The following is a 26,937-nucleotide window of genomic DNA, read 5'->3' on the forward strand; positions in this document are numbered from 1 at the left end:
GCTGAAATGCCTCACAGGGTCCAGGTTAAATCATACTATTAATATGGGAAGCTGAGCAGTCCCATTATTCTGAAAAATGTATAAAAATGTTTATTATGGGGTGTTACTGATCCACACCTTACAGTAAATAGAGTGAGACATTTAAAGACCTCCTCTAACCTGAAAATAAAGCAAAATGAAAAAAGCCCATGCATTTAACATACCGCGTCTACTTGTCATATTTGACAACCACAGTTACAGTCAAGTTTATTCACTAAACTGTGAGCGCTTGCTAGTTGTATAAAATGTAAGCTTAATACAGGGATGCATCACGTCTGCACACACTCCTAATTTATTGAATGGCAAAAAGTCACCTTTTCTGTAAAGAAAATGAGGACCGAGGGCTTCATGGACCATCTGTGGACATTGCACCCCTTGGGTTCCGACCTCATGCCACCAAAAGGGCACACTGGTGGACCTTTTGTACCAGAAGGACAGAGATGGAGAAGGTGCATGGGATGGGGTCCGTGCCAAAGAAGATTTGATGAACTTTTAAAACCCTTTATCCAACAGGCAGGAGGGCAAAGATGCCCATGTAATAAGTCATTTATTTTAACCTCATGTCATAGGAAACAGTATATTAGGTGAGAGGCAGGCACAGCTTGGGATCTATGTCTTCCATGGTGATTTGTTTAGAATATAAAATATCTAAACACTTCACAGGGCAATAGAAACCCAAGGTTTCTTTAAATAAGGGAAGAGGAGAGGTCATTGTTGTCACTCTTGGTTAAGTGACTCTTGGTTTAATATTATATGTTATTAAATGTAGTGGTGGATAAATATTTTGCAAAAAACATATCCGCTCACAGTGGACTTGCATGCCCTCGTTTGCAACTTGCAAAATTTAAAATTAAATGCTCTTGAAGACGACTTGCAGGTTACTGAATCTGCAAGTTGTATTGTTTTAGTGTGCAAAGCCATACAACTAGAGTCGAATTAACTCTTAACGCGTTCATTTTAGACCTGATCTTACATTACATCTCAGCAGACTCTGATATGAAAATATTACCTCTTTAATAATGCATGAGTATTATAGTTAAAGTATGCTGTCTCCAGGACAAGCCCTAGGTACCAAGACTCAGGAGGCACCAACCTCAGATGCCTAAATGTAGCAGGACCAGTTTAGGAGATCAAAGGTCTCTGCTAATTGACAGTGTTTCATTTGTGCGAGGTCTTTCTATCTTTATATAATGAAGTGTAATTTTACTGGACCCTGCAGGCACCCATCCATGCAAGTGGCATGTTACCACTTACACAGACCAATGTGAAATTTCTCAATGTGTCATTATTGTGATGTTTTCCATACAGAAAGTAGGCATGATTGTTAGTAACAGTAAGTGAATCATCATACCCATAGTAGGGAACTTGGCAGGCTTTACCTGGAGTCTGCAGGTGAAGAAATGCTTCCTCTAGGCTCTCTTCAGTCTCTGCGAAAGAGTGGTTTGATCATGCCCATTCCCACTTACACGCTACCCGCTCCAGGTCTAGGCTACCTCAACCCCTTGCCCTGGCGGGTACAGCCACAGGAGAGGGAAGTTCCTAGGTGTGATAACATAAAACTAGCATGACTTTTCCTTTAGTGTTTGGAGAGCACATTGTACTGGGGAACAGGTCTAAAATGCAGAAAAATGTACTCAACAAATTATCACTTGATGGGGAGCAGTCTTGGAGGTAGCTGGCTTTGTGCAGGTCTATGTTATTTTAACACAGGCCTGTATTTATAAGCATCTACAAAAACAGTTTAGTATGTTAAACAACTTACAAAATTCGCCTACTAAATAAATACATTCTCTTTAGAACTGTGTCCGTCCAGCTAAATGATTTACAAGGAACGCGAGACTCAAACACAACTTGTGTTTCTAATATTTCCAAAACAGATATTCGCAAACTCCACTACCTGTATGACTCTTTCCCTTCTCAATGAAAACAATAGTCCAGCATTCAGTTCACCCGGATTGGATGGTATCAGGGTATTGCAATGGATTACAAGGGATCCCGGATCTACTATACTGTATATTGTTTAATGTTTTCTTTATATCACATTTGTATATTTCTTGGTGATATTTGAGTACCAATGCCACATTTGCAAAATCCAAAATAATAAGATGGTAGGATGCCCTCTAGAGGACGATTATTGTTAAAACAGTTTACAATTTTATTTCAACAAAAATGGTGGTATTTATTTTAGATTAATACTGTTGTTTATCTGGCTCTAATGTCTCAGTTGTAAGAAAATGGGACACTTCATCTGTTCTACATTTTGTACTTTATATACTGGATATCCTAGCAATTGTTCTCCACGATCCTGCAACAGGAACTGGATACCTCCGCAGTAATGCCCATAAAACGGCTTTCCTCAATTAAACGCTATAGTTACTATTTACTATTGTTACATGTGAGCATCTGACCTAGTCACAGTTGTTAGACAGCAGCATGTCTTTGAACTAAAATAATAAGCCTGCTCCCTACCTGTAAGCTGGGATCAGTGCATGGAACTTAAAGCTCCATAGTAACAAGCACAAAAATAAATAAAAATAATAATAATAAAAAAAAAATCACTGCATTCGGGTAGCAATTTTGTAATAAGATCAGCTTGCTGGAACAATCCTGGAGCATGCTGGCACATTCATGCAGTCCCCATACATTAAACTAAAAACAAATACATAAAAAGTAAGTAAAACACCTACACAAATACATATTTTACAGAAAGATGACGAGTGTTATTGAAGCTGTATTGCATAATAGTATTGTATAATCTGTCTGCATTGTGTTTCCCACTGGGACCTGAAATGGCTCATTTTAATTACTGTGTTTGGGGAGGGGGTTTCTCTTGTGACCTGTATTCTCTCTCTACGACAGGTGTCACTGATGGGAGGGGTAATCCAGTGGCTGTCATAATGATCAGATCACTCTTGATCAATATGAGGGATCTGATCATCGGCAGTGCGAACTGCTGCAGAGTGTAACAGCAACAAACCTGGAAAACACCTTTGACATTCAGGTCAGTGCTGTTGAAGGTTTTATATATATTTTTTGTATACTCCATAAAAGCACACTGGTAAGGCTAGGTTTCCACTTGGGTTTTTGTCCGGCGTTTTTTTCTTGATGAAAAACGCCAGGAAAACTGCCAAGAAAACTGCCAAGAAAACTGCCACTGCATTTACCTGCGTTTTGGCGTTTTTTCTGCAGTTTTTTCTGGCGTTTTAGCCTTTCTGTGGAAATTGCTTTTTTTGACCTTAGGCAGTTTTTCCAGCCTTTACAAGTTAGAAGTTTCACCCAGCTAAAAGGGATTAGGATAAATGGGAAGTATCTGCCCTCTCCTGATGTCATTTACTTGGTAGACCCTTTTGTCTCTTTTCTGTGGTTTTTAAGGCATGCTTTATTCCGAATGTCTGCTCCTCTGGGAAGATTGGCCCCAAATGATGGTGCAAATTGTTTGCTGTTGCTTTTGGCACGCAGGATCCGGTCGCGTATGTTTGTTTGTAATGGCATGTTTGTTCCAAATGGTGTAAAATTCAATATGAACCAGTCCAGGACTTTGTTTTGTGTGAAACTGTTTGTTTTCAGCCTATTTCTCGTAGGACACACAGATACTGGGTCCATCCTCTGCATTGTAACTGTGGAAAAAACGCCATAAAAAACGCCAAGGCAATAAACCCACATGGCTTTTTCATGGCGTTTTTTCTCTCCCATAGACTTCTATGGGAGAAAAAAAGCCAAGATTTCTTGCAAAAAACGCCAGAGTGTCAACATGCTGCAGTTTTGAAAAACTGCCACAGAGCCCAAAAAAGCAGAAAAACGCCAAAGAGGACTGAAAAAACGCCAAACAGAAAAACGCCAAGTGGAAATGGCATTTTGCGATTTCCCATTGAATTACAGCTAACATCTGGCTGCATGCGTTTTTCACAAAAAAACGCCAGGTGGCGCTATTGGCGTTTTTATAGGCGTTTTTAGCAAAAAAAACCTCAATGGAAACCAAGCCTAATTGTGACCTTGTCCCTACATGCCTGTGGGTACTGAAGACAGAATTGCAGCATTGAAGGGGTTAACACTGCAGTGTCACTCACTCATGGTGCGCAGGGGGTGTCAGGACTGGTCCACACCCTTGTCTGGGGGTCAAATATAACCTTGGATTTCATCCTTGGTGCTGCAGTTTACGGCAGCCGAGACGTGATCACCGGTTTAGGGTTAATGATGCACCGTCGCTGTCATGGGAGTGACCATGCAGTATATTTTAACAAATTTGTACTCTGGTTATAATACGCACCTCCTGTGTGTAATATATATATATATTTTTTTTATTTTGTTTTTTATTTTTTTAGATAAAAGGGTCAAAATTGGCATTATACCCAAGATTTCATGGTATATGGTTTGGCAGCAAAATAAAAGCGTTCCACCCCTGCAAAAATATTAATAAAATCTTTGAACTATGCCAAAACAGCATGAATATAGGAAACTTAACCACAGTTTTATCTTAGAGTAGGTGGACAGACACGTGTGCAATACTCTGCAAGAAAACTATAAGAAAATGAATTAAAAAAAAAAAAAAAAAAAAAGAATTTAAAACCTTAACCCTGTTGCTTTAATATAAAATTCCTGTCTCAAAATTTAACTTTTAGGTTTGTGTGCCAATGGTTGTTAAATTAAGCTTTCAGAATGTGTGTGCCTTACCTAACTGGTCTAACGATCGTGTAACACTGGACACAAATTATCATAAAATTACAAAAAAGAATGACATGTACTAAAGGAACTCAACCACTTGTTAAACTAGAGAATGCCATAGTGCCCTGTGGCCAGTAAGGCAGTTGCCGTTAGGGGATTCCATAGTTAATTGGGATTGTGAGGACGCACGGCATGGTCAGCGAGTATATGGACAGCGCTCTATTATTGGGTTTAGGTGTTTCAGCCACACCCATTGACTACAGGAGTATAAAATGTGGCGTAAATGATCTAGAAAGGTCTGAGAGACACCAGGTTATTCCAGACTATAAATAATTTTAAGATAAAATGCAAATACAAACGCACATTTTAAACGATTTATTTATCTTCCAGAAAAATTCTAACAAGTACGTAATGCACAGATAGCATCTTCGCTGTACCAGCTTAAAATCACATTGCAACACTTTTATTTCAGATAGATGAATGGGTGACGCACACGTGCATACTCTGAATCATATCTTGGAACAGCACTTTGAAACTATTTCTAAACTAATAAAACATTTACCATAGCCCATTCCCAAACCGAAATACAAGTAGTCACATTTATATCTATTGTTGGTTTTAACAACCTATACAAAGCTTCACACATGGGAGGTAAATATAATTTTTTTTTTTACGATGCAATCAAACCATCCAATATTTTTTGTACAAAGGGTTGCAGTGTATGATGTGCATCCTAAATCTTTTACTTTCATAAATTAACAAGAATCTTACGCTAAATCTTCTCAATTATGCACTAAAAGCTCTGTTGGGCTGGGCATACAGCATTTTCAGATGGCACCCGGTGTGAATGGCAGGAGATTTAAATTTATTTATTTTTTAAAGCTGTAGGCTTGCAGATGACAGGGCTGGTGCTAATACGCAAAGTAAGCGCCAGCCTTGGGCGTAGATCTACTGTGGGCGCCTCCTCTGCAGTGGAGTGGACGGGCAGTCCTGGCCGCTGCATTAGAGGAGCCCCCACGACATCCGCTAGACGAGCAGGGCCCTTTTGTGTGGATCTCCCTCCAACCAGCCCTCACTGCTCCTTTGCAATTCTACTGACACGGCATATGATGTCATATGCCAGCGCTCAGCACATTGGCGGATCCAGTGATGGGGGTGCAACAGGAAAATTGCTCCCCACTCCCAGATATAACTAAGCTGAGAGGAAGGTGCATCAAGAGACAGTCTGAGGCTTCCTGGGGTAAGTGAGCTGCGTATCTGTCCGGGGACTATTTCAAGATATGCTAAAACTAAAATTCATATACAAATGTTTTGGTAAACTGCTTTAAGGCGTGTAATATATACATAGTTCATCAGGTCTTCAGCAACACATCACTAGTCCATTGAAAAACAGCTAGATATTCAGTATGGACAAATGGTACAGGAGTCGGTCTGCATCATGGAAATTATATATTCTGGATAATGCACAATTCAGAAATTGAAGAAAACAATACATTTTGTCTTTCATATTTTCATTATAAAAACAGCAGATGTCACAGAAAAATAAAAAACTGGAGTCCGGTGCAACCGTATAGAGAGATCAAGCCTCATCATTAATACGAGTAGAATGCAAAAAAACAAATTGTCCATTCAAGACAGTAACAGTCTCAAAACAAATGATGATGCTCTTACTTAATCTTCCAACAGAACAGTGGGGTATCACAAGGATAGCCCCATGTGTGCATTACAAGGCACAGGAATACATCGCTAGCCCTTTTATTATATATACAAAGTGTTACATAGTATACAGAGTAATACACAGAGATGAGTAGGGTTTGGTGAGACATTGGAGCGACAGATGCACACATTTTAGAAGACTGATGGCTGGTGGTAAGGAAAGAGGAACAGATTGTTTTGGTGAAACCGCTTGTAAGACAATGAAATGACACAAACCCTTTGTAGCAGAAGGGAAAAGTTAGTAGTAGCTTGTAGGATGCAGTTAGATTGGAGGGAAGGAAGAATGATTAGGATGAAACAACACGAAGAATGTTTGGTAGGTGATTGAGAAAAGGTGGCAGAATAAGGTTTAGAAAGGTGCAGTCACTAAACTAGGAGATTGCATGTGAGCTGAAAATTTCATTATGAAGGGCCAGTCCTGGTGAACTTGTCCTGGAAGAAGGGTTTACTTGGTCCCTTATAAAGCAACTTAAACCACTTCCAAGAAATCTCCCCATCTCTATCTCGGCACTTCCTGCAGGGGAAGCTCACCGAGTCTGGCCCTACATAATACTCAACTTGTCCTCAAATTGAAATCTTAAGACTATTAGCGTAAGCAACCCTTGCAACATCATAGCCACAGACTCGTATTCTCAGAAATGTGAGTGGGCACCATAAACTAATCAAAATTAAAAGGGAGCCACTAACCGTTATGAAATATGTGCAAAATTTCTACGAAAGAACCATAAAAAATTAAAGAAGTAAAATCAAAGCGTGCAGAAATGTTTAGAAGTGATTTTACTAATCCAAGGCTTTGGCTATAGGTTAGAAGGGCAGCCGTGTTGCAGTTCTATGCATAAAAGTATGCCAATTACAGGGGTTTTCACATCAGAACTTGCTTCACCTCAAAACATTCTTATAAACTGCTTTATTTATAAAGTAATTGCATAAGAAATATACAAACTAAGGAGAAATTCCAAACCATTTCATAATGGCCGTTCATACGCTTTCTTCACTTGTATGCATACCCCCAAATATCTAGAAAACAAATACTGTACAACACTAAACAGTCCATTAAATGTACATTCTCATCTATTAATCTCATAAAATGTTTAAAAAGTTGCAGCTTTCTACTTAGAAAAGACACTACTAAAATGTACAAACAGCTTATGATATTAATATTGTTTTGTGTTTGTTTTTTTGGAATTGCTAAAAAGTCAAGATCCCTACACCCCATTTTTAAACCGCACGACATGGCAGGGCTACCCATATATATCCATCACTAAAACGTGGCTTCAAGATCTTCTCTGGACTCTTTATTAATTGGGTGTTCCTTCATGGGAATGTCTGCAAATAAAACAGACAGCTTTATTCATCAGATCCACAGGCTTTTCCTATTCAGCACCATGCAAAATGCCTGAGAAACTAGTATGACATTCAAGGCAAATGTCTACTGCACCACCTCCCATCTATTATTTCAGTCACCCAATCAAAAAAAAAAAAAAACAATAAGATTAGTTTGGCATGATCCTCCTGAGCTAAACCCATGTTTTTGATCTTGAACCCCATGTGACTTTTGATGCTCAACAATCCTGTCCTTTAACATAGTTTCTATTAATTTCCCCACTACAGATGTAAGACTTACTGGCCTGTAGTTGCCCGACACCTCACTACTGCCTTTCTTGTGAATGAGCAAAGCATTTGCCAATTCCCAATCTTTTGGCACTATTCCCATTAATAAGTGGTTAAATAAATCAGGCAACGGTTTTGCTAGTATACCACCAAGCTATTTCAATAACTTGGGGCTTCAGGAAAATGTGCGAAGAGAAAACATTCCCCAGTTGAAGCTGCCACACGGACACAAAGTAAATCCGGATGTGTTAAGCAAAGTAGCCACCAGGGGGCGTTTTAAAGCTACAACTGCTGTTCAAAGACGCCAGATATCCAGTACGATGCTAGAAAACTTGTTAAGTTATGTGTCTGTTGAACATTTCTGTAGGCCTTGTTAGTTTGACAGCAAGTGTCAAGTCTGAAACAAAGATCACTGGCGAGACGGCACATACCTTATAAATCAGGTATCTATGGAGCTTCGATTCTGAAATAAAACAAAAACATAAAAGCATTTAGGCCTATATTTATACATCTTACCCTTCTACAAATATCCAGGAGAAATCTACAAGCAGTTAGAACAATCCCACTTCCATGATGTGTTTCAGTGTGAATAATACTGGTTCTAGGGTTCACAGGCTACAGGGACCCGGTTTCACTGTAATTCCTGTGTCCTACAGAGTAGATACAATGAAACATGGCAGATACGAAACCAATTACATCTCAAGCTCCGTACCGCTACCTAGGATCTTGGGTGGCAGCTTTGCAGCATTATTACGTACAAATCAGTATCCAACTAAAAAAACATCTTTCCTAGGTTTTATATTTGTATAAAATGTGTAACGTACATTGTTATATATAAATTATGGTACATAAAACATTTATGTACAGATGCGTACAAAAAAACACAAATTTCTGGTGCTTTATATATTCATTCTGACATAGTTTTAAGTAATCAAGGTGTTAGTGACTTAAATTTGTCCATTACCTGCTGAAAATTAAAACGCACCTCTGTTTCTGTCCCATCTCTCTGCCTGGTATCCACAGCGACTGGTGTACTAGGTGCCTCGCCGTTTGTAACTTCTGTCCCATCAGACATTAAGCGTTTTCTTTCTTTAGACTTTGGTTCCACTTTTGTCACTCTAAACCTGTATGTAACATGCATACACGTGTGTGAGAGGTGGCTTTTGTGTGCTTAAATCATGCGACCTTCACAACATTACAAAATACGTTAACTTAATGTTTAATTCCCGGCAACTGAAATGCATATCGACAACCACTACAAACTTAAAATCTCATCCAAGTCCCTCTCCAAATAAATATAGTTGTTTCAAGGACTTTCCAGCCCTGTTTTAAACATAAACTGAATATTGGAATAAAATTTGACTACCCTCCAGAGCATTCTACTGTGTGTAAGTCAATGCAGGCATTCTTTCATTATTAGATGTACACAAATAGAGAGAGCATTTCATGCATGCGCAGGAAGTGTACCCAAGTATGCTTTCTTGGCCTCAATAGAGGCAATAATTCAGAAGTCTCATTCCTAACTCCAATAACAAAAAAAAACCCAAAACAAAAAAATCTGCATGCACTGGTTTGCATTCAGTAAAATGCAAAACAGACTTCAATATGAATGAAAAATAAAAACCGATCAAAAACCTTATTAAATCTGATTTTCACGACTACATATCAAAGCATCGATTTTCAACGCTGATATACAATTTAGCCACTTTCTCTTATACACATGCGGATTACCAATCACACCTTATTTTGTAACTGTACAACATTCACACACACAAAAAAAAATTGTATCATCTCTAATGTCCCACTGAGATCACCAACCTTATCTGCCTTTCGCTGCAGTTGTAACAAAACTAGCGCAAGGAAAGTAATCTTCAAAAAGCACAGGGCTTCAACTATGCGGATAGAGGAAGAAACCACTAACAAAGCTTTTACCTCCCTACCGACAGCACTGTCACCGACTGACGAGGCTTCTTCGGCTCTTTATTTTTCGGAGGCGACTTCATTAAAAGCCACCGCTTGTTGCCGCATCGGGTACACGCATTCTTGTCAGCTACTCCCCCGATCGTGTGAAGATGGTGTCCTCGACAAGAGTGCTTGGACGGTGTGGCAGGACTAACGGGAGTTGAAGGGCTTACTGGAGTATTTGGTGTAGTAGGGCTACAATTCAAGCAAAAGCACATGGTTAATATTCAACCGAAAACACTTTCAGATAGATACCGATTGAATAAGGCCCTGTCATGTTTAAGATACTGTCCAAGCAAGAATGTCTTTAGTCAAAGGCAATACCATTTATAGGGCCAACACAGGGTCGCATTTCCAGTGCCATCTTAAGAAAGAGATGTCATCTCTTTCATTTCTGTCATTTCAAGACGATTATCAGCTGTATCACTATAAATAAAATGTGTAATACTTCTCTAATCGTTCCGGGGTGCAGATTCAACATTGTACACCATAACCCATAGTTATATGACCAGTATAACAAAACACAATATACACATATTATAAAATTTATAACAAAAAACATTTATTGGGCTGGTTTTGGGGATTCCATTGGGCCACTGCTTTTGGTTATGGGGACAAAATATATCTTACTAAAGGCATACATAATGTCTGCGGAAGCATGCAGGTGCTCAGAGGTGTCATGGGACCTAGAATTCCTAAATTATAACCGACATTTAAAAGATGATTGTTGTCATATCACTGGCTTATATTTTGTGCAAAATCATCAGTCTATGTCAGGGGAGTCCAACCTGCGGCCCTCCAGCTGCTGCAGGACTACATCTCCCATCCTCCTCAGCCAGCCGCTTAGCTGAAAGAGCATTATGGTAGATGTAGTCCTGCAGCAGCAGCAGCTGGAGGGCCGCAGGTTGGACGCCCCTGGTCTAGGTTTATTTACTTGACAATATTGTAAAAACACATTTTTCAAGACAAACATGGAAAAAGCAAGCATTTATATCCAACAGAGTGTGAATAAATGGGGATTGGACCACACAATCCAGCCTGCATCATGATCAAAATATTTAATTTCTAATTATTGTGATTTTTTTTTTTTTTTTTTTTTTTTTTTTTTATATGTGATCTCAAACTCACCAGCACTTTCCAATGACAGCAAATGAATAGCAAAGGAAAAAGTGAGAATAATACATTAAATTAACTTGTATAATGGAGTTTTAAGAACGTTTAACCTGAAAGGGTAAGCCTTTATAAAATAAAGGACAGGATCTTTCATCTGTGTATATGACACTAATAAATGAACCCTTAAGAGCATTAACTTAACTAGACTAAATGACAACAGCTGCAAAGTTGAAAGGGGTCTTACCTCTCTGGGTCAAACACACTGTTATCCCCAAGCATAGAGTTATCGGCCACCATGGCTTTTAAAACATCAGCGTTCGCTGTAGAGACAATTTTGTGATTTTAATATATGTTTTTCATCAGACTCCTAACATGTCTTATCCTGAGAACGTTCCTCCGGACTAGGGTCAGAAGGGTGTCCATGATCACGGTATCACCACGCAGGAAACCTTTGACCTTACATGAGGCATTCCTGACAAGAGCAAGTATTGTGGAGTAAATTCACAGCCTTCAGATCAGGGTGGATCTTTTGTGTTACATCTGAATAAGACAGGTTGTCACGTCTGGCAGGAAACACATAAAACCGGTACTTCACCCAATATAAGGCATCACTAAATACACTACCCGCATGTGTCACAGTTCCCGCTTAAGTAGAAACCCTGACACTCTGACCATACTTTTACATCCCCTTCTTCAACACAAAAAAAATACAAAAAAACAAATCGTTAGGATTCCGGTACCCCGTTTATTTACATTTCATATCCTGATCTCTGCCTTCTTTTCTACTTCACCTCTGAAATTGCATCCTGGATGGCTGCCCACTACCAGAATCTCAACTTCTCAGATAGAGCTTCAGAACGTCTCCTCGGAATTCCTGGTATCTCACTGTTGAGAGTTCCACAACCTACCTAACAGACCAAGTTGATGTTACACTTGAATCCACTCACACCTTCACCCTTCATCCACTCACCAAATCCTGCTGACATCATCTGAGAAATATCTCTCAAACACATACATTCACTTCTGATATCCCATCTGGATTACTGAAACTCATTACTAATTGGACTGCCAAAGTGCCAATTTTCTGCTATTCACTGCTGAAATCTGTCCTGAACATCTGATAATCATCTTATTCACTCTTCATTTACTGCTGCATGGCTCCCAGCATCATACAGACTAAAACAAACTCCTGACCTACAGACTCCCCCTTATACCTGGGCTCCTAACCAGACCACTCTCCTTCTGCCTGGTTGCCCTTCTAGCTTCTAAAAGATTTTAAGCTCACACGAGCAGTGCCATCTTCTCCTTCTATACCAGGAGTTCTTGGTTCGGGTGAACATTATAAAAAATTACAGGAAAAACTCCTGTAATGTGAATCCTGGTAAACGTATGAAATGTTACATACCTTCATTCTTCATAATGTAGCTGACAATTTGCCCAACGGTGTCGTTATTCGTGTCTCCTACACTTTCATGCATCTCTGATCCAAAATAAAAAATATATATATATATATTGCCATGCAAATCTAATACATATAGGTACTGCTTACTTAAAAATATAGCCATTAGGGACACACAAATTATTGCAGTACGTAAGAAGGAACAGTTTATACATCCAGTGGCATAAAACAAAATCCTAAATGGCTTGAAACATGTTATTTTATGTTAAGTACTTTCCGTACCTTCTGTAATAAGATATTATAAGCATCATTAACCGCAGATTATGGCAAGTTTCAAAGGTTTCCTCTTCTGCACCAAGAGGGGCTCCCTAAAACCTAGTTTATATAAAATTAGTCTCATAAGTTACTCTAGACAAAAAAACACACTTACCGATCTTCTCTCCCGCAACCTTTTCTTCCACGTCAGGTTCTGCCTCTGTTGTACAGCGATAGCCCTTTTTCTTAAGGATATGACAAATGAGGACTCCCAAAAGACCCATGACGAAGAAAACTGGCACAAGAACAAATGCAACATATTCGGGATGTCCGGTGCCATCAGTAGCGTTTCCTGAATCACCTGCTTTGGTGCCCACATCATTAAGCACTTGGTCATCTGTAAAATGAGCGCGAGTGTGACTCAGTACAAGGAACAGCAGGCAAGGCATGACGACCGGGCAATTACTGATCTCTGACACAGTAAAAAAGCATAATGCAATTGGAAAGAGTGTTACTATAAGAACCACCATCTTACAGAATTAGATTAATACAAGTGATAAACTATAGAAGTGTTACTGTCGGATTGTTCTTCCTCCTCATTCAGAGTCCCCTGCGATTCCCACATCCGCTGCAAAGTCTTGCATTACAACACACTAAATAAAAGCATTCCACACTAAATTGGAGGACTATCCTCCGTTTCTGCTTAAAGTCAATAAGGAAGAAAAGAACCCAATACATCATTATGAATATGGAAAAAATACATTTTTGTTGCTTGATTGCCATTCTACATCTCCCCTTTTGATGTCCTACACACAGGGCCGTCTTTAATGTGGACTGGATCCTGGACAAGCATTTGCTGGGGGCCCCCATGTGTGCAATCACACCCTCCATCTCCACACACAAAAAAAAAAAAAAAAAAAAAAACAACAGTGCTGCTTTGGGCCCCCCAGGAATGACTGGACCCGGGGTAGATTTTGTCCTGTGGTAAAGACGGCCCTGTCTTACCACAGGACACAGCCCCCCCCCAAAAAAAAAATCCCACTTTTTTGGCCTGTTAAATTGTCAGAATTATTTCTTGCATCTTTAGCTTTCCAAGTTGACCCACTCTGATAATATTTATATATTTGACATCACAGCCACGTTCTTAAGCGTTCTTTGTTTGTGGCGGCTCTAGCAGTTACTGTGTACACTCGCACAGTCTAACAATGCCTGTATTATTCAGACTTGCCAAGATTCCATCCTCTTCCAAAACAAAAGGGAAGTTTAGAGTCCAACTGTATTGTGCCTTTAAAAAGTGAAGCAAACAAGTCATGTTTCACGTGGTAAATCACGGCTTGCTTTTTGCCATTAGCCAGCTGGGTACCGGCTCCCGAGCAGCTCTGCGGAGAGTTTCAAAACAGTAAAACTCCGCAGGGCACAAGGAGGCTTGACACAGAATTTACCAAAACACACATCATTTGGGGAAATATAGAGCACATTGGGTTAAAGGGTTTTCAGCACATTAATAAGTTTGTAGGAATATATTTACATATTTCTAAAGGCACCTGAAGCTCCTGTATGGTTATTTTTGGGTTATACACAGCTCAGGGCATCTCCAAGAGTGACATTCAATGTGCTGATCCGGTTCCTTGGCTACGTGCGTAACCTGCCGTTCATTTACAGAGTTGAATTTTCCTTAATTGCGTAAAGAGTGGTCAGCTTGCGTTCTTTATGCCCGGATTTCAACACTCAATAAGAGCTGCTTCTTCCTTGCCTAGATGTCTGGCACACATGCACTCAATCCCCCCCCCCCCCCCCGCTAGACTCTTAAATACGAGATATTGGTTCGACACAGAAACTTATCTTATATAAAGTCGCCGGCCATATTACACATCCCAGTATGCGAGATCCTGTTTACATTCTATAGGATTATAGTTAAATATCTGAAGCTAAAAAACAGGAAGATGGAGTTCATAATCACAAAGCAACGTTGCTTCCGGCATTCTTCATCTACCAGGATATAAAGTAGAAACTGTAAAATGATAGCAGATTAAAGAAATTACATCTAAAAGTTGCTTTGTGAGATTATCCATGAGTTAAACTGCACAAATGGCAAAATAAATTATAGCTATGGAAGGGATGTTAAACGGTTACATTTTATTGAGAGCTAGAACTATTACAAGGGGAAACTATAATATTAACAAATCAAGTAAATCAGTGTGCATATCTACATATAATGTGTATTATAGGTGTTATTCAGCATTAGAAATATCTGACAAAATAAGCATTTTAACTTTTTTTGCCAACAGCGGGGTATCCAGCCTAGTTGATAAAGAACTGTATGTGATGCTCTTCAACAGCAAACACACATATGAAATATAATAAATTCCTGGCCTATCACAGAATAGCATATGATATAACACAGGTTCAGCATAGGTTACTCTATAATCACCAGGACAATGATCGATCCACCTGTAACCATATGAAGAACTGACAAACAAATATTGCCCCATATACCGTATTTGCCCAAATATAGGCCGCACTTTATAGTTCCGGGCACCGAGCAGGCAGAAGGCTTAGAATGCAGATCCCCGCAGCGGTGCAGGGGAGGTTGTTTACGCGCATCGCCACAGCCGGTGAACGTCCGCACGATGCGTTTTACCTCTGCCCCCAAGACTTACCAGAGCAGACTCCCGGGTGTCTTGCGGGGCCGGCGGGGGACATCTACGTAATACGCGTATACAACTTCCGGTGCCGGCAATCAGCGGAAGTGCCGGCACCGGAAGTTGTATACGCGTATTGCGTAGATGTCCCCCGCCGGGGACAATCGGGAGTCTGCTCTGGTAAGTCGGGGGGGGGGGACAGAGCGGCAGCATATCTCGAGGGGGGGGCAGAGTGGCAGCATATCTCGAGGGGGGGGGAGGACAGAGTGGCAGCATATCTCGGGGGTGGGGGGGCAGAGTGGCAGCATATCTATTTCAAAACTTTTTCTTTAAAAAAGCACCAAACTTTTAGGGTGCGGCCTATATTCGGGTGCGGTCTATATCCGAGCCAATACGGTACTTAAAAACAGACAAAGGGAATAAATAGTTTAACACAGCTCTTCACAGACAGCATGGGGACAGACCAGCTAAACTGAGCACGATGCATGTCAGCAGTCATTCATTCTTCATTAAACTCTGCTCTGTATTAGGTCTATGTATAGATAACAAGCAATATTAGTTAATATGCTTATGGTTTAAGAGTTTTGGCATGTGGTACTGGAAATAAAATATTTATAATTTACTGTGTCCCCAGACAGACAGTCTCTTTACAGACATAAGAAGCAACAGCTCACAATCGTGGGTCTGCTACAGAGAGTTCCTTGCAAGCCGTTTGGGCTTCTTGGAGATAGCCTCTAAACCAGCAGTTTATTTACAGCGTACAATAACAATCCCCCGACCTATAGAATCAGCACGACATTGCCGACTTCCCAAACACATACGCAGCTCATCCTGTTATGCCCAATACTTCATCCTGAATAAAAAAAGGGGGGGCGGGGGGGGGATGTTCAAATTACTGCTGGATCCTAAATGTTACGGTTATTCAGGAGACATTTGGTAAGGTTTGCTTTTAGTGGAACTCTAGTGCCAATATACAGCTGCAAAATGTATTATCTTATGACAGAAACAAAAATAGTATTTTTTGAGATGGTAAAGATAATACGAGCTTATGAAGAATATCTCAAAATGAGCACAATTATCTTACAGTGAGGAGCCAACTTACAACACGTGATACGGAAGCAAGACAGCAGCTCTCACCAGAACCAAAAATTCGATATAAATATATTAATACTTAACTAAAACATGGGACTATCTCCCCAGAAACAGCACAATAGAAAGTCAAAAGAGCTGCATTTGAAATATGAAAGCGGAGTAAAGAAGTCTAAAGCCTGCTAGAGCGTTTTCTAAGGCCACCTGTGACAAGGAGGTATGCTTTTTAATGTTCATAACCTCTACAAGACGATAAACTGCGGTTTTAATTTAACATAAATACTTACACTGGAACAGTCCAAAGACAGCTGAAAGGACATAGATTGTATAATTTTAGCAACCATTTCCCCTTTATTGTAGCTTCAGATCACTACTTTAGTCAGATGCCATATTACCTAAATGTTCTTAGAAACATAGATACAATGTGGTGGCCAAATCAACTTAAGAAGAAGGTGTAGTTATAGTGGTTTTAGAAACCACAGGTCACATGATGATGGTGGTTACTAAAAATAAAACAAACCAAAAAATCATGGTTGTGTGTTTAACACCACCATATGTTTCAACAGCTCCATATGGAAATGGTGCTCTGAATGCTTAATCACATATGAAATACCCATGTGTGATAAGCCCAACTTATTGTTATGGTTATGAAAAATATATAATACATAAATACACATATAGATATGTAGTACTAGGCTGAATAGAATCCATCCTCCCAAACAGAGGCCTAGTCTTTATATAGACGATTTCCACATTTCATTATGTAATTAACACAATCCTGGGTGAAAGAATCCAATAGAGAGCTGCTCTGAAGAAGAAAACACGAGAACCAACGATCCCCCCCCCCCGAGACCCTGCCGTTTGGTGGGATTTGCACATGGAACAGGCTGCCTACTTACCATCGTAATATCAGTGTGATGGAACAGGTGCCCTTATACATAATTGATAATACACCAGCTAGTTTTCCTTTTGAATAAGCATCTATAAATAGCTTTGCGTTCTGAGTAGTAGTACAGGGTTGCCTAGGTAAAAGTATAAGCCTGTGTGTATGTTTGCTAAATCTAAAAACTAGAGAAAAACAAATCTTGATAAACTATAAAACATGGTAATAAGAGTCAAATCTCCAAAAACATACCATACCATGACCTTCACAAGGTCATGAGCCCAAAAGACATTACCACCTAATTCAATCTGCACTGTACTAAAGAACTCTGTAACTGTATATCTCCCTGATCTGCTATAGCAGCACTGATTAAGGTATTTAAACCTAAGCCATTGAATAATAAAATAAAAAAAGATAAAACCAAATCCTCAATAAGTCTAAAACTTAACTTTGAATAATTAAAGATCAAAAGTTATAAGAATAAAAAAGACCCTACATCTACATGCCTAATTGTTTAACACCAAAACCCCTATCAGTATAACTAAGATAGACAATATGACCCTAATTTATTGTATTTACAGTACAGTCCACCCAAGGGCCAGTATCCACAACCCTGGTTAGGCAAAGTCATTCCCCCCAATGCCCCATAGTGGACATGTCATGGGTAGGGTTCCAGGGTGCACCAAGGATCACAAGAAAATCTCAAAAGTGAGGATGACCATGGAAGCATCTACATGGAATAGGAAGGGGGAAAAAAAGGAGGGGGAGCTTAGTTATTTAGGTTTTGTTCCTGTCCTACCTACCCCAGGAATCTTTTCATGCTCAATTCTGAGGATGAGATCATTATAAAGGAAATAGTCGCAGAGACAAGGGGCTTCAAGAGAAATGTTATTCCGCATTCTCAAGTTTATCTAATTTTATGCTGAATATGTTTTTTTCGGCTTTAAAAGTCAAATCAACTTAACAGATCAAGTTTACTGTATGCACAAAGTAAAATGAAACGTCTTTTGTAGCTACAATGGCAGGATAGCTTATTTCTTTACCTTGGGCTAGCAGATTTATCATAGGTAAACAAGCTTATACCGCAGGAACCACCCACATCAGTTAACAGCAGGGTGTGATCATACGATATTGTCCGACACGCTCCATGAACGGGAATATCAAGATGCCAGCTAGTAATTTGGCAGTCGGATCTGCTGCTCCAAGGAACGCATTGTTGAAAAGAAAAACGTCTTGTAAGAAAGCAGAATGGCTTCTAGCACCGAGGCCACGGTTCAGTGCTGTAGAATTCCATGCACCGTTCTTTATTCCCGATGTGAAGGGGCACACAGGAATCTGCGAGCTATGCCATATTTTCACTGGCCAAGCCCCACAGCAATCTCACATGTGCTGCTTGATTTCTTACCCAGAGCAGCTACTTAAAGGGCCGCTCCAGCCACTGCACTTAAGAAGAGAGGTCCCTTTAAGTGTATGTGGTGTGCCCATTGTAAATGCAGGGGGGACGCTGCACATTGCACGTGCCACATGATCACACAGGGGTGCATTCACCTTTCTCAAAGTCTACATTTCACAGTTCTATAATAAAAATAAAAAAAATTGTACCTTCAGAACGAGACGTTGTTTCATTAAAGCTGGCCCTGCCACTCAGACTGCAGCTGCCACAAGGTTACCATTCAAATATTTCCACAACAATTACGCTGCTAAGAGAGCGCCAGACACATACAAGTTATGTGCTTTGGCCAAGTGGACCCAACAAGCCAATCATGTATACAATCATGGCGGCTCTATTCGCCCGCGTCCCTGCGATTCTATAGTGCAGGTGGACTGCTGATCAGCTACCAACAAAGGAAAGGAGAACGCTGAACCTCTCAACCTTTTTTCTAGCATACAGAGATCTGGCATAGCGGCATCACAATCCCCACTCCTGTGAAAATGGACAAAATATATAAATACAATTTTTTTTTATATGCTTAGTTTTACTATTTGGTTTGGCATATATGATGAAATAACGGGAAATTGTTTCCTTTCCTGTATTTGCTGTAGCATTTATTATGTAACATTACGAGGCACAGTTTGCCTTGAACTAAAGATTTATGAATAGTTTTAGTTTGTCTTAAAATCAAATATAGGTTTCCTTGAGTAAAGTTTTAAAGTCATTTAGAAGGTTGTTGCCTTAATAAATAATTTTAAGTAAAAAAAGTTCCTGCCTCCCAGAGGAAAATAAATAAAAAAATAAATTGTGCCCCTGGTACTCAAATGGCTAGAATGGAGAATATAATTCATGCCGCTCTCACAACAGGTTTCCTCATTTTTTTTTATAGCGTGCCATGCGGCCAAGTTTCCCCTTAGAGAATATCGGGTTTTCCCTTCAGGCTGTTCTTACAACGTCTCCGAAGCGTAGCAGCTCAGGCGTAGCAGGACCTTTTGTTTGCACAGACCCAGAGCTCACGGTGCTCGCTGTACTACGGATTAGGCAGAAATGCTTTCGCCACCCCAGGAACTCTCAGAAAAGCCCTAACCCCAAATTACTTAACTGCCGCTACGACAGAGATTAAAGGAAAACCACTAATTACACGTGAAGTCTTCATCCGGTGATTAACGAACACACCCGCAGAACTCCGAACACGATAAATCCCTTTAATAAAATGCCGCCATCCCATAGAGAACGGCAACATAAGAAACAAACGAGAGAAGCCGTACACTGCAGCGTAGGGAAGAACATTTGAAACAACGTAACATGGTGGCAGGTGTTGTGTGTTAGATTTTTAGCTACTTATATCGTGGTTTCCTGCAGGAAAAACTTTGTGTCAAAATCTAACCAAACATCATAGTGAACGTTACCGGGTACCATGCGCTGCCAGTGGTGCGGTCTCAGAATCCACATGCATCATAAATACTTTCTAGCATCAGTTTAGTGCAATCAAAAAAAATAAGAAAAAAGGAAATTGTGTACCTTGTGTTCTCACAAAAAATCCTGCATGTCTTATTTGAAGAATTCTCTATCTTATTGCCACACAATAAGGCCCAGTCACATCGCTACATTAATGCGATGGCAAAAAAAAAAAAACAAACAAAAAAAAACACTAAAGCAAGCATTCACAAGAAGTCAGCTGCACACTGATCTTTAGAATTATATATATATTTATTATATGTATATACACACAGACACATGCCTGGTGAAAGGTGGTGCGTTGTAATAAATGAACGAGTTACATATTTATGAACTATTGGTATAATAAATATTGGGAAAACAAACAAAGGAACAGATTTGGACCAAGATCACATATTTCAGCGAACTGCTAATAGATCGATAGAGGATAGCGATCTTCGGGTGGCAAACAGAGCCGTGGTGTGACAGAAAGCAAACACGGGGAATGAGTAACCATGGACGACACACAAATAGTGCGCTGTACCGAGATCTAACTCACACTGTTATATCTAGATAGATAAATCACTACAGGCCTGACTCCGGAGCTGGTAGGGTTTGGCTTTCACTAGGAAGTAACAGATAAAGGGAGGGGAAAGCGAAGCTTGCACACAAATAAAAGAGCGACAACACAATGACATCACAAGAAGTGCACCCAGATGTGTTACACTCATATTACATAACAGAATAAAGAGCAGATATTACACACACACATGTCGTTTACACGTAATGGGCGGCGATCATAAGATTTATCACGGAAAAGTTTATCCCTGGAAACACCAAAACGGGCCGTGTAATTAAACGTATTGTGACTGTAAACTAAAGGCAAACTTGGACATCATTTCTAAACAATACGACAGCGGCGGGTTTAACCTGTTAAGTGCCGCAGGGGCGTGCCACAAGGAACTTGTGGGTATTATCTGGTAACTGCATTCATTAACCAGTCAAACAATGAAAAATAAAGTCAATATATTTGTAAACAGATGTATTAAAAAAAAAAACCCACAAGAAATAGATCACGTATTTTCGTTCACTTTCCCCGATAAATAATATTTTTGGAGTATGTTATTGATTCTATGTACAGCGCCACGTACACGTCATGTCGCAGGTATATTACCGCTCAACAAGACCACGTCTGAGCCAACTCCTCACAATCCCCTCTGCCTGTTTATCTCTAACACAGTCGGTTCTTGCGTTGGAAGTATAGCTGCTGACTTGTTGAGTGGGAGTAGACAGTCCCATGACTGCCGGCTACGAGAAACATATTGTGCTGCCGCGGGCCAAACGGCAAACTCACCGAGTTCATTTCCACAACCTTCACTTTAATGCCACGTTAATGAGGCAGATAATGCGTTATATTATATATATATATATATATATATATATATATATATATATATATATATACACACACACACACACACACATATGACACTGCACAGACGTATCTTAAAGCTCTTTAAAACAATCTTTCATTGATTCTGATGCTAAGGGATGTAATAACGCGATTGGTTGTGTGCCGTGTGTTAAGCGGGTGTTGTCTGGGTGTGAAGCGGGTTGGTTAACGAGCTCGACCGATATAATTGGGGATCGCAGTCAGGGGGTAATCTAGAAACGCACCCTGCTTAACACTAGACAAGCAGCGAAGTAATCGCAGAACAGGTTTCACCCGTGTGCAATTACACACCGCGCTCCACGCATGTGCTAATGCATGTGATCCAATAACACAGCCTGCCTGCGCCTCTATGACTAGAGATAACCAGCGCGGCAATAAACGGCGCAGGGAAACTGAAATAATAAACATGTAAGGCAGTGTTAAAGGTGCAAACGCAGCGCAATAAGAGAGGCGCAAACGCAGCGCAATAAGAGAGGCGCAAACGCAGCGCAATAAGAGAGGCGCAAACGCAGCGCAATAAGAAAGGCGCAAACGCAGCGCAATAAGAAAGGCGCAAACGCAGCGCAATAAGAAAGGCGCAAACGCAGCGCAATAAGAAAGGCGCAAACGCAGCGCAATAAGAAAGGCGCAAACGCAGCGCAATAAGAAACGTGTAAATGCAGGGCAATAAGAAAGTGTAAATGCAGCGCGATAAGAAACGTGTAAATGCAGCGCAATAAGAAACGTGTAAATGCAGGGCGATAAGAAACGTGTAAATGCAGCGCAATAAGAAACGTGTAAATGCAGCGCAGGTGGCCCGCTGTGTATGTGACTTGCAGTGCCGAGCCCCGCACCGGGCACACACCCCACGGAGCACAAAAAGAAGTTTGGAAAAGTTACCCTCGGCTGCCCCTCACTCACCGGCGCTCCGGGGTAATCTCCAGCGCGCTGCCCCCGCCTGGGGCCACAGCAGGGACTCGGATACCGGAGACATGGTTTGCGCGGCTGACGCGAATAACCCTTCTCTGCCTGTCCGTCAGTCAGTGACTGGGGCGGCGGGGGCAGGGGCGGGGTCCTGGCTGTGACGTAGCGCGGAGTGGGCGGGCTCTACGCTCTCATCGGATACGACCATCTTGGCAGCTGATCGGTAAGGAATGCCGGGGTGATCATCCCTACAGAGCCGGGCGTCACGGCGTTACCACGCGGGTGCGCTTAGCAGCCTTCTATACGGTCCTAATGTATAGCATGAGAGTCATTAAAAGGAGCATTGGCCTCTGAACACACTATATCGAGAACAAGTCCGAAGGCGGGGTAACCCCTATATTTCCGGGTTTATGGGGTATAGTTGAGGTCAACAATTGCCTCCCAGATACAGGGTGGGAATTAACCATTTACTAGTCAATGGCCTTGATGATAATGAAATTCCACCAAATGCTCTGAAAGTATGGAATTTTACACATTTTCGTGAATGACCGTGAAGAATAAAAGGCACCTCCGCTCCATACAGACATATAGAGAATGATGGAGGTGGCCGCCGGGTCCTCGCCAACAGACTAAGGGGAGGAAATGTATTTTCCTTTGAACTCCTAGTAAATGCTTATTTTTTCACCCGTATAATTTTTGAGCATTACTAAGCGCTCAGGGGCCTCGGTTAACGGGACTCCGTCCTGATGTCAGGCTGGGAGTGCTTCTCCGCGGAGGTAGGCCAGATGGCCATAGGTTTGCTCAGGGCCTATCTTATGGGCAACATATATGGCTGCTCCGGTCAACTGGTTTTAAGTAACCAGTCACCAGTGGAAACCTGTTATCGCTGTTACTAAGCGAGCACGCAGGAGGGAAGCTAGAAACCATACGGCTACCGCCACAAGGCTCATGGAAGCCAACAGTGCCCGTGGTGACCAGATGGGACTTTCATACAGGGATGGCGGTAAAAACGGATATTGTGAGGCTGTAGTGACACGTTTTTTATAAGCATCCCTGGTAAACGTAGCCGTCGTATCACTCCGATCCGATCACTATTGGCCATTTAGTGAAAAGGCCACCATAACATCTGCTGATGAGTTACTAGCCAGACATGCTGTATGGATGCTCCTGGTGACAGCTGGATCTCAGCTTTTATTGCGCCACTTTAGATGGGGGTGACGAAGACACTCTGAGCCCCTGAACATGTGTGTGACATTAAATCTTTTTTCTGAGGGATACACGTAAAATGCTACCATGGCCACAACTCAGTGCCGCGGGACGTTCCAGCTGGAAAGGGTTCTGTGCCCTTCCTGATCACATCCTTCTAACGGCGCTGGGATTGTGCTTAATATTTTCATTGGCGCATGCACGGTGTCAGTGCGGCACAGGATTTACGGTGCAGGGCTTTTCAACCAACCATTGTTTCTTAATGACATTTATTAATTAATGTCTGCAAAAACTGCATTTTCATTGTTCCGTAACGTGTTACTTTGAGCTTCACGCCCGTCTCATTTTGTAAAGGTGGAGGAAACAAAAACAATTAAAAGGAAATGGGTACTTTTACCCCAGGTCAGCCTTAATGAACTCGTTGTTATTAATATTTCCGTATTGACACATGTGTGCCTTCCTTTACATCATCGGTTACATTGTTCCTTCAAGAAACTGAACTGCAAATCTAAGAATATCATGTGTCCTGCTGCTGGTTCACTGGTGGAAACCTGTATACACTATAAGTGTGTGGCCGCCCCTCCTAATTATTGGGTTTAGGAGTTTTAGCCGCACCCATTGCTAACAGGTGTATAAAATCCAGCACTTGATCCGTCTCCATAGGCAGACATTGGCAGTAGAATGCGTTGTACTGAAGAGCTTGGTGAATTTAAAGATGGCTGCCATCAAAGTCAGTTCATAAAACGTCTGCCCTCCTAGATCTGCCTCCTCTGTAAGTGGTAATGTTGTGAGTTTTTAAAGCATACTGGAGTACAAATAGTGCAGCTGTTAAGTGGTAGACCTCACGCAGAGTATGAAATGGGTTTCCATGGCTGAGCAGCTGCACACGAGATGAAGATCACTATTTGTAATGCCAAGCGTCAGGTGGAGGGTGTAAAGCACATCACCACTGGGCTCTGGAGAAGTGGAAACGTGTCCTCTGGTGTGATGAATAACGTTTCACTATCTGGAAGTCTGATGGACAGATCTGGGTTCGGTGTACGCCAGGAGAACCCTACCTACCGGAATGCATGGTGCCTGCTGTAAAGATTGGCGACGGAGGGATAGTGATCTGGCGCCGGTTTTCGGGGTTTGGGTTAGGATCCTTCATTCCAGTGAAGGGTAATGTTAATGCCTCAGGACACAAACACATTTGTAGACAACTATATGCTTTCATCAGTTTGGGGAAGGCCCTTTCCAGTTAAGGCATGATGTTGCCCCTGTGCACAAGGTCCATAAAGTCATGGTTTGACAAGTTCGAGAGAGTGGAGGCTGTTATAGCTGCAGGGGGGGGGGGGGGGACTTCATATTAACAACTAGTTTTCAAATGAGATGTCCAAAAAAGCTCTTATGGGTGTTGGTGGTCAATTGTCCACATACTTAAGGGCAGAAATATGAACTAGGACACCAAACCTGTCCTCCACCCGGGAACAGATTACCACAAGGTAATGCCAAAACAACAAATGAAGAAAATCTTTGTATTCAAAACGTAGGCTTTCCCAATCAAATTAAATCACTTAATATAACAATTACGCAAGCCTAACTTTTATATAGTTTAATCAAGAGGTGAAAAAACTATTATTAAGGTGATTGTTGGTCAGTTCAGGCGGTCTTTGTAATGGTAGAAATAAGGATAATAAATAATTTCAGGAAATTACTTAGTTAAATTAGCTTTTTTGTAAAATAATTACATAGTGTGACAGAAAGGCCGGTACAATAGTGGATGGGCGGTATATACGCCCTACTCTGGCTAACTTTGTCTGTCCTTATGTGTAAAATTGAAGTCCCAGGGAAAGATGTTGTTTGACTACAAACTGCATTACTGGCAGTTTGCAAAACATGGTAAGGGTCCCTGGGGCGGAGCATCTGGAAGAGCAGGGTGGGCCAGTGCTCCAACAGCACTAATTGCTGTCCAGAGTCTGCATTCTGGACAGGAGCTCCACAGGTGTGGACTAAGTAGCAGCTCACCTGGGGTTGATTAATTAGCAGGCAGAGGGTAAAAGGAACTGAGCCTGATTCAGGAAGAGGCCATTGTTATTCCAGCTGGGAGAGCTGAGGAACTGAGGAGTGTGGTTTCTCTCTGAAAAGCCATTTGATGGAAACTTGTGACTTGTTGGAAGGTGACTGTTTGGAGCTCTTTTATACTAAGTCAGTGCTCAAGCAAAGACTGTAATCCTGTGCTGCTTATAACTGCTGCTGTTTCTTCCTGTAAAATAAACATTGATACTGAGCTGGATGTATCCTGGGCTTCATTTACCCTAGAAGACTGTGGTAACAACCGAGATCCTTGACAAAAATCCCAAGGAAAAGGGAGGCCTGTCGCATATGGTGGAGAATGCGGGCATCCACGTAAGTCTGTGGGTAGAAGCCATTTACAGCTCACCATGGAGGAAGTTATTAAAGCACTGATCCAGTCTACTTCTGCACAGCAGGAAGCTAATAGGAGAGCTGCAGAAAATAGTGCAGCCCTACAGCAGCTGGTGCTGGCTCAAGCAGAGAATGCTATGATAATGGCCAAAACACAGAAGGAAAGCACTGAGACCTTGGTACAGCAGATTGTTATGACACAAGCGGAGGCATTCAGAGTGACCCGTGAGGAACAGCAAACCGCTACCCATGCGCTACAGCAGGAGATTCACGCTTTGTCTGAAAAACTGAACTGGGACTCTGAAGGGACCTATCAAGGACCCAAGGTGATTCGGGCAAGTCACTATCTTCAAAAGATGACTGCAGTAGATGACACTGAGGCATATCTTCTGGCTTTTGAACGCACAGCAGCGAGAGAAGGATGGCCGGCAGCTGAGTGGGCAAGCATACTGGCACCGTTCCTGAGTGGAGAACCCCAGAAGGCCTACTATGACTTGGAGCCAGCACAGGCCAGTGACTACAGCAAGTTGAAGGATGAAATCCTGGCAAGGCTTGGAGTAACCTCAGCAGTACGTGCACAAAGGTTCCATTCATGGTCATATTCCTCTGACAAAGCTGCAAGATCCCAAATGTTTGACCTAATACATCTGGCCAGGAAGTGGTTACAGCCGGAGGTCAACTCAGCTAGTCACATTGTGGAACTCTTAGTAATGGACCGTTTTTTGCGGG

At 41.4% G+C, this 26,937-nt stretch overlaps 1 protein-coding gene across 3 annotated transcripts; it reads right to left on the bottom strand.

Moving 5' to 3' along the window:
* Positions 1 to 7,307: 7,307 nt before the first annotated feature.
* Positions 7,308 to 22,728, bottom strand: RELL1 (RELT like 1). Of its 3 annotated transcripts, none has more exons than XM_053458359.1 (8): positions 22,594 to 22,728; positions 12,933 to 13,154; positions 12,509 to 12,583; positions 11,348 to 11,423; positions 9,961 to 10,185; positions 9,014 to 9,152; positions 8,460 to 8,491; positions 7,308 to 7,434 (listed from the first exon to the last, which is right to left on the bottom strand). In XM_053458359.1, exons 1-7 carry the CDS (start codon positions 22,664 to 22,666, stop codon positions 8,468 to 8,470), a joined length of 834 nt encoding a protein of 277 aa, XP_053314334.1. In that variant the 5' UTR covers positions 22,667 to 22,728; the 3' UTR covers positions 7,308 to 7,434; positions 8,460 to 8,467. The 3 variants fall into 3 exon arrangements, with proteins under 3 accessions (XP_053314334.1, XP_053314333.1, XP_053314332.1); XM_053458358.1 differs by lacking the exon at positions 7,308 to 7,434 and adding an exon at positions 7,457 to 7,743; XM_053458357.1 differs by lacking the exon at positions 7,308 to 7,434 and adding an exon at positions 7,457 to 7,743 and having other exon boundaries at positions 8,993 to 9,152.
* Positions 22,729 to 26,937: the final 4,209 nt, after the last annotated feature.

Source organism: Spea bombifrons, chromosome 1 (assembly GCF_027358695.1).
Source record: "Spea bombifrons isolate aSpeBom1 chromosome 1, aSpeBom1.2.pri, whole genome shotgun sequence".
NCBI classification, from domain to species: Eukaryota; Metazoa; Chordata; class Amphibia; order Anura; family Pelobatidae; genus Spea; species Spea bombifrons.

What these genes read in the sequence shown, in the direction of transcription:
- RELL1 (XM_053458357.1), bottom strand. Translation starts at nt 22,666, where the DNA reads ATGTCTCCGGTATCCGAGTCCCTGCTGTGGCCCCAGGCGGGGGCAGCG. An exon ending in AGTGTGTTTGACCCAGAGAG is followed by an intron (nt 10,186 to 11,347) that starts GTAAGACCCCTT and finishes CTTGAATTGTAG; the next exon opens with CCCTACTACACCAAATACTC. An exon ending in ACAGTGCTGTCGGTAGGGAG is followed by an intron (nt 9,153 to 9,960) that starts GTAAAAGCTTTG and finishes TGTTACATACAG; the next exon opens with GTTTAGAGTGACAAAAGTGG.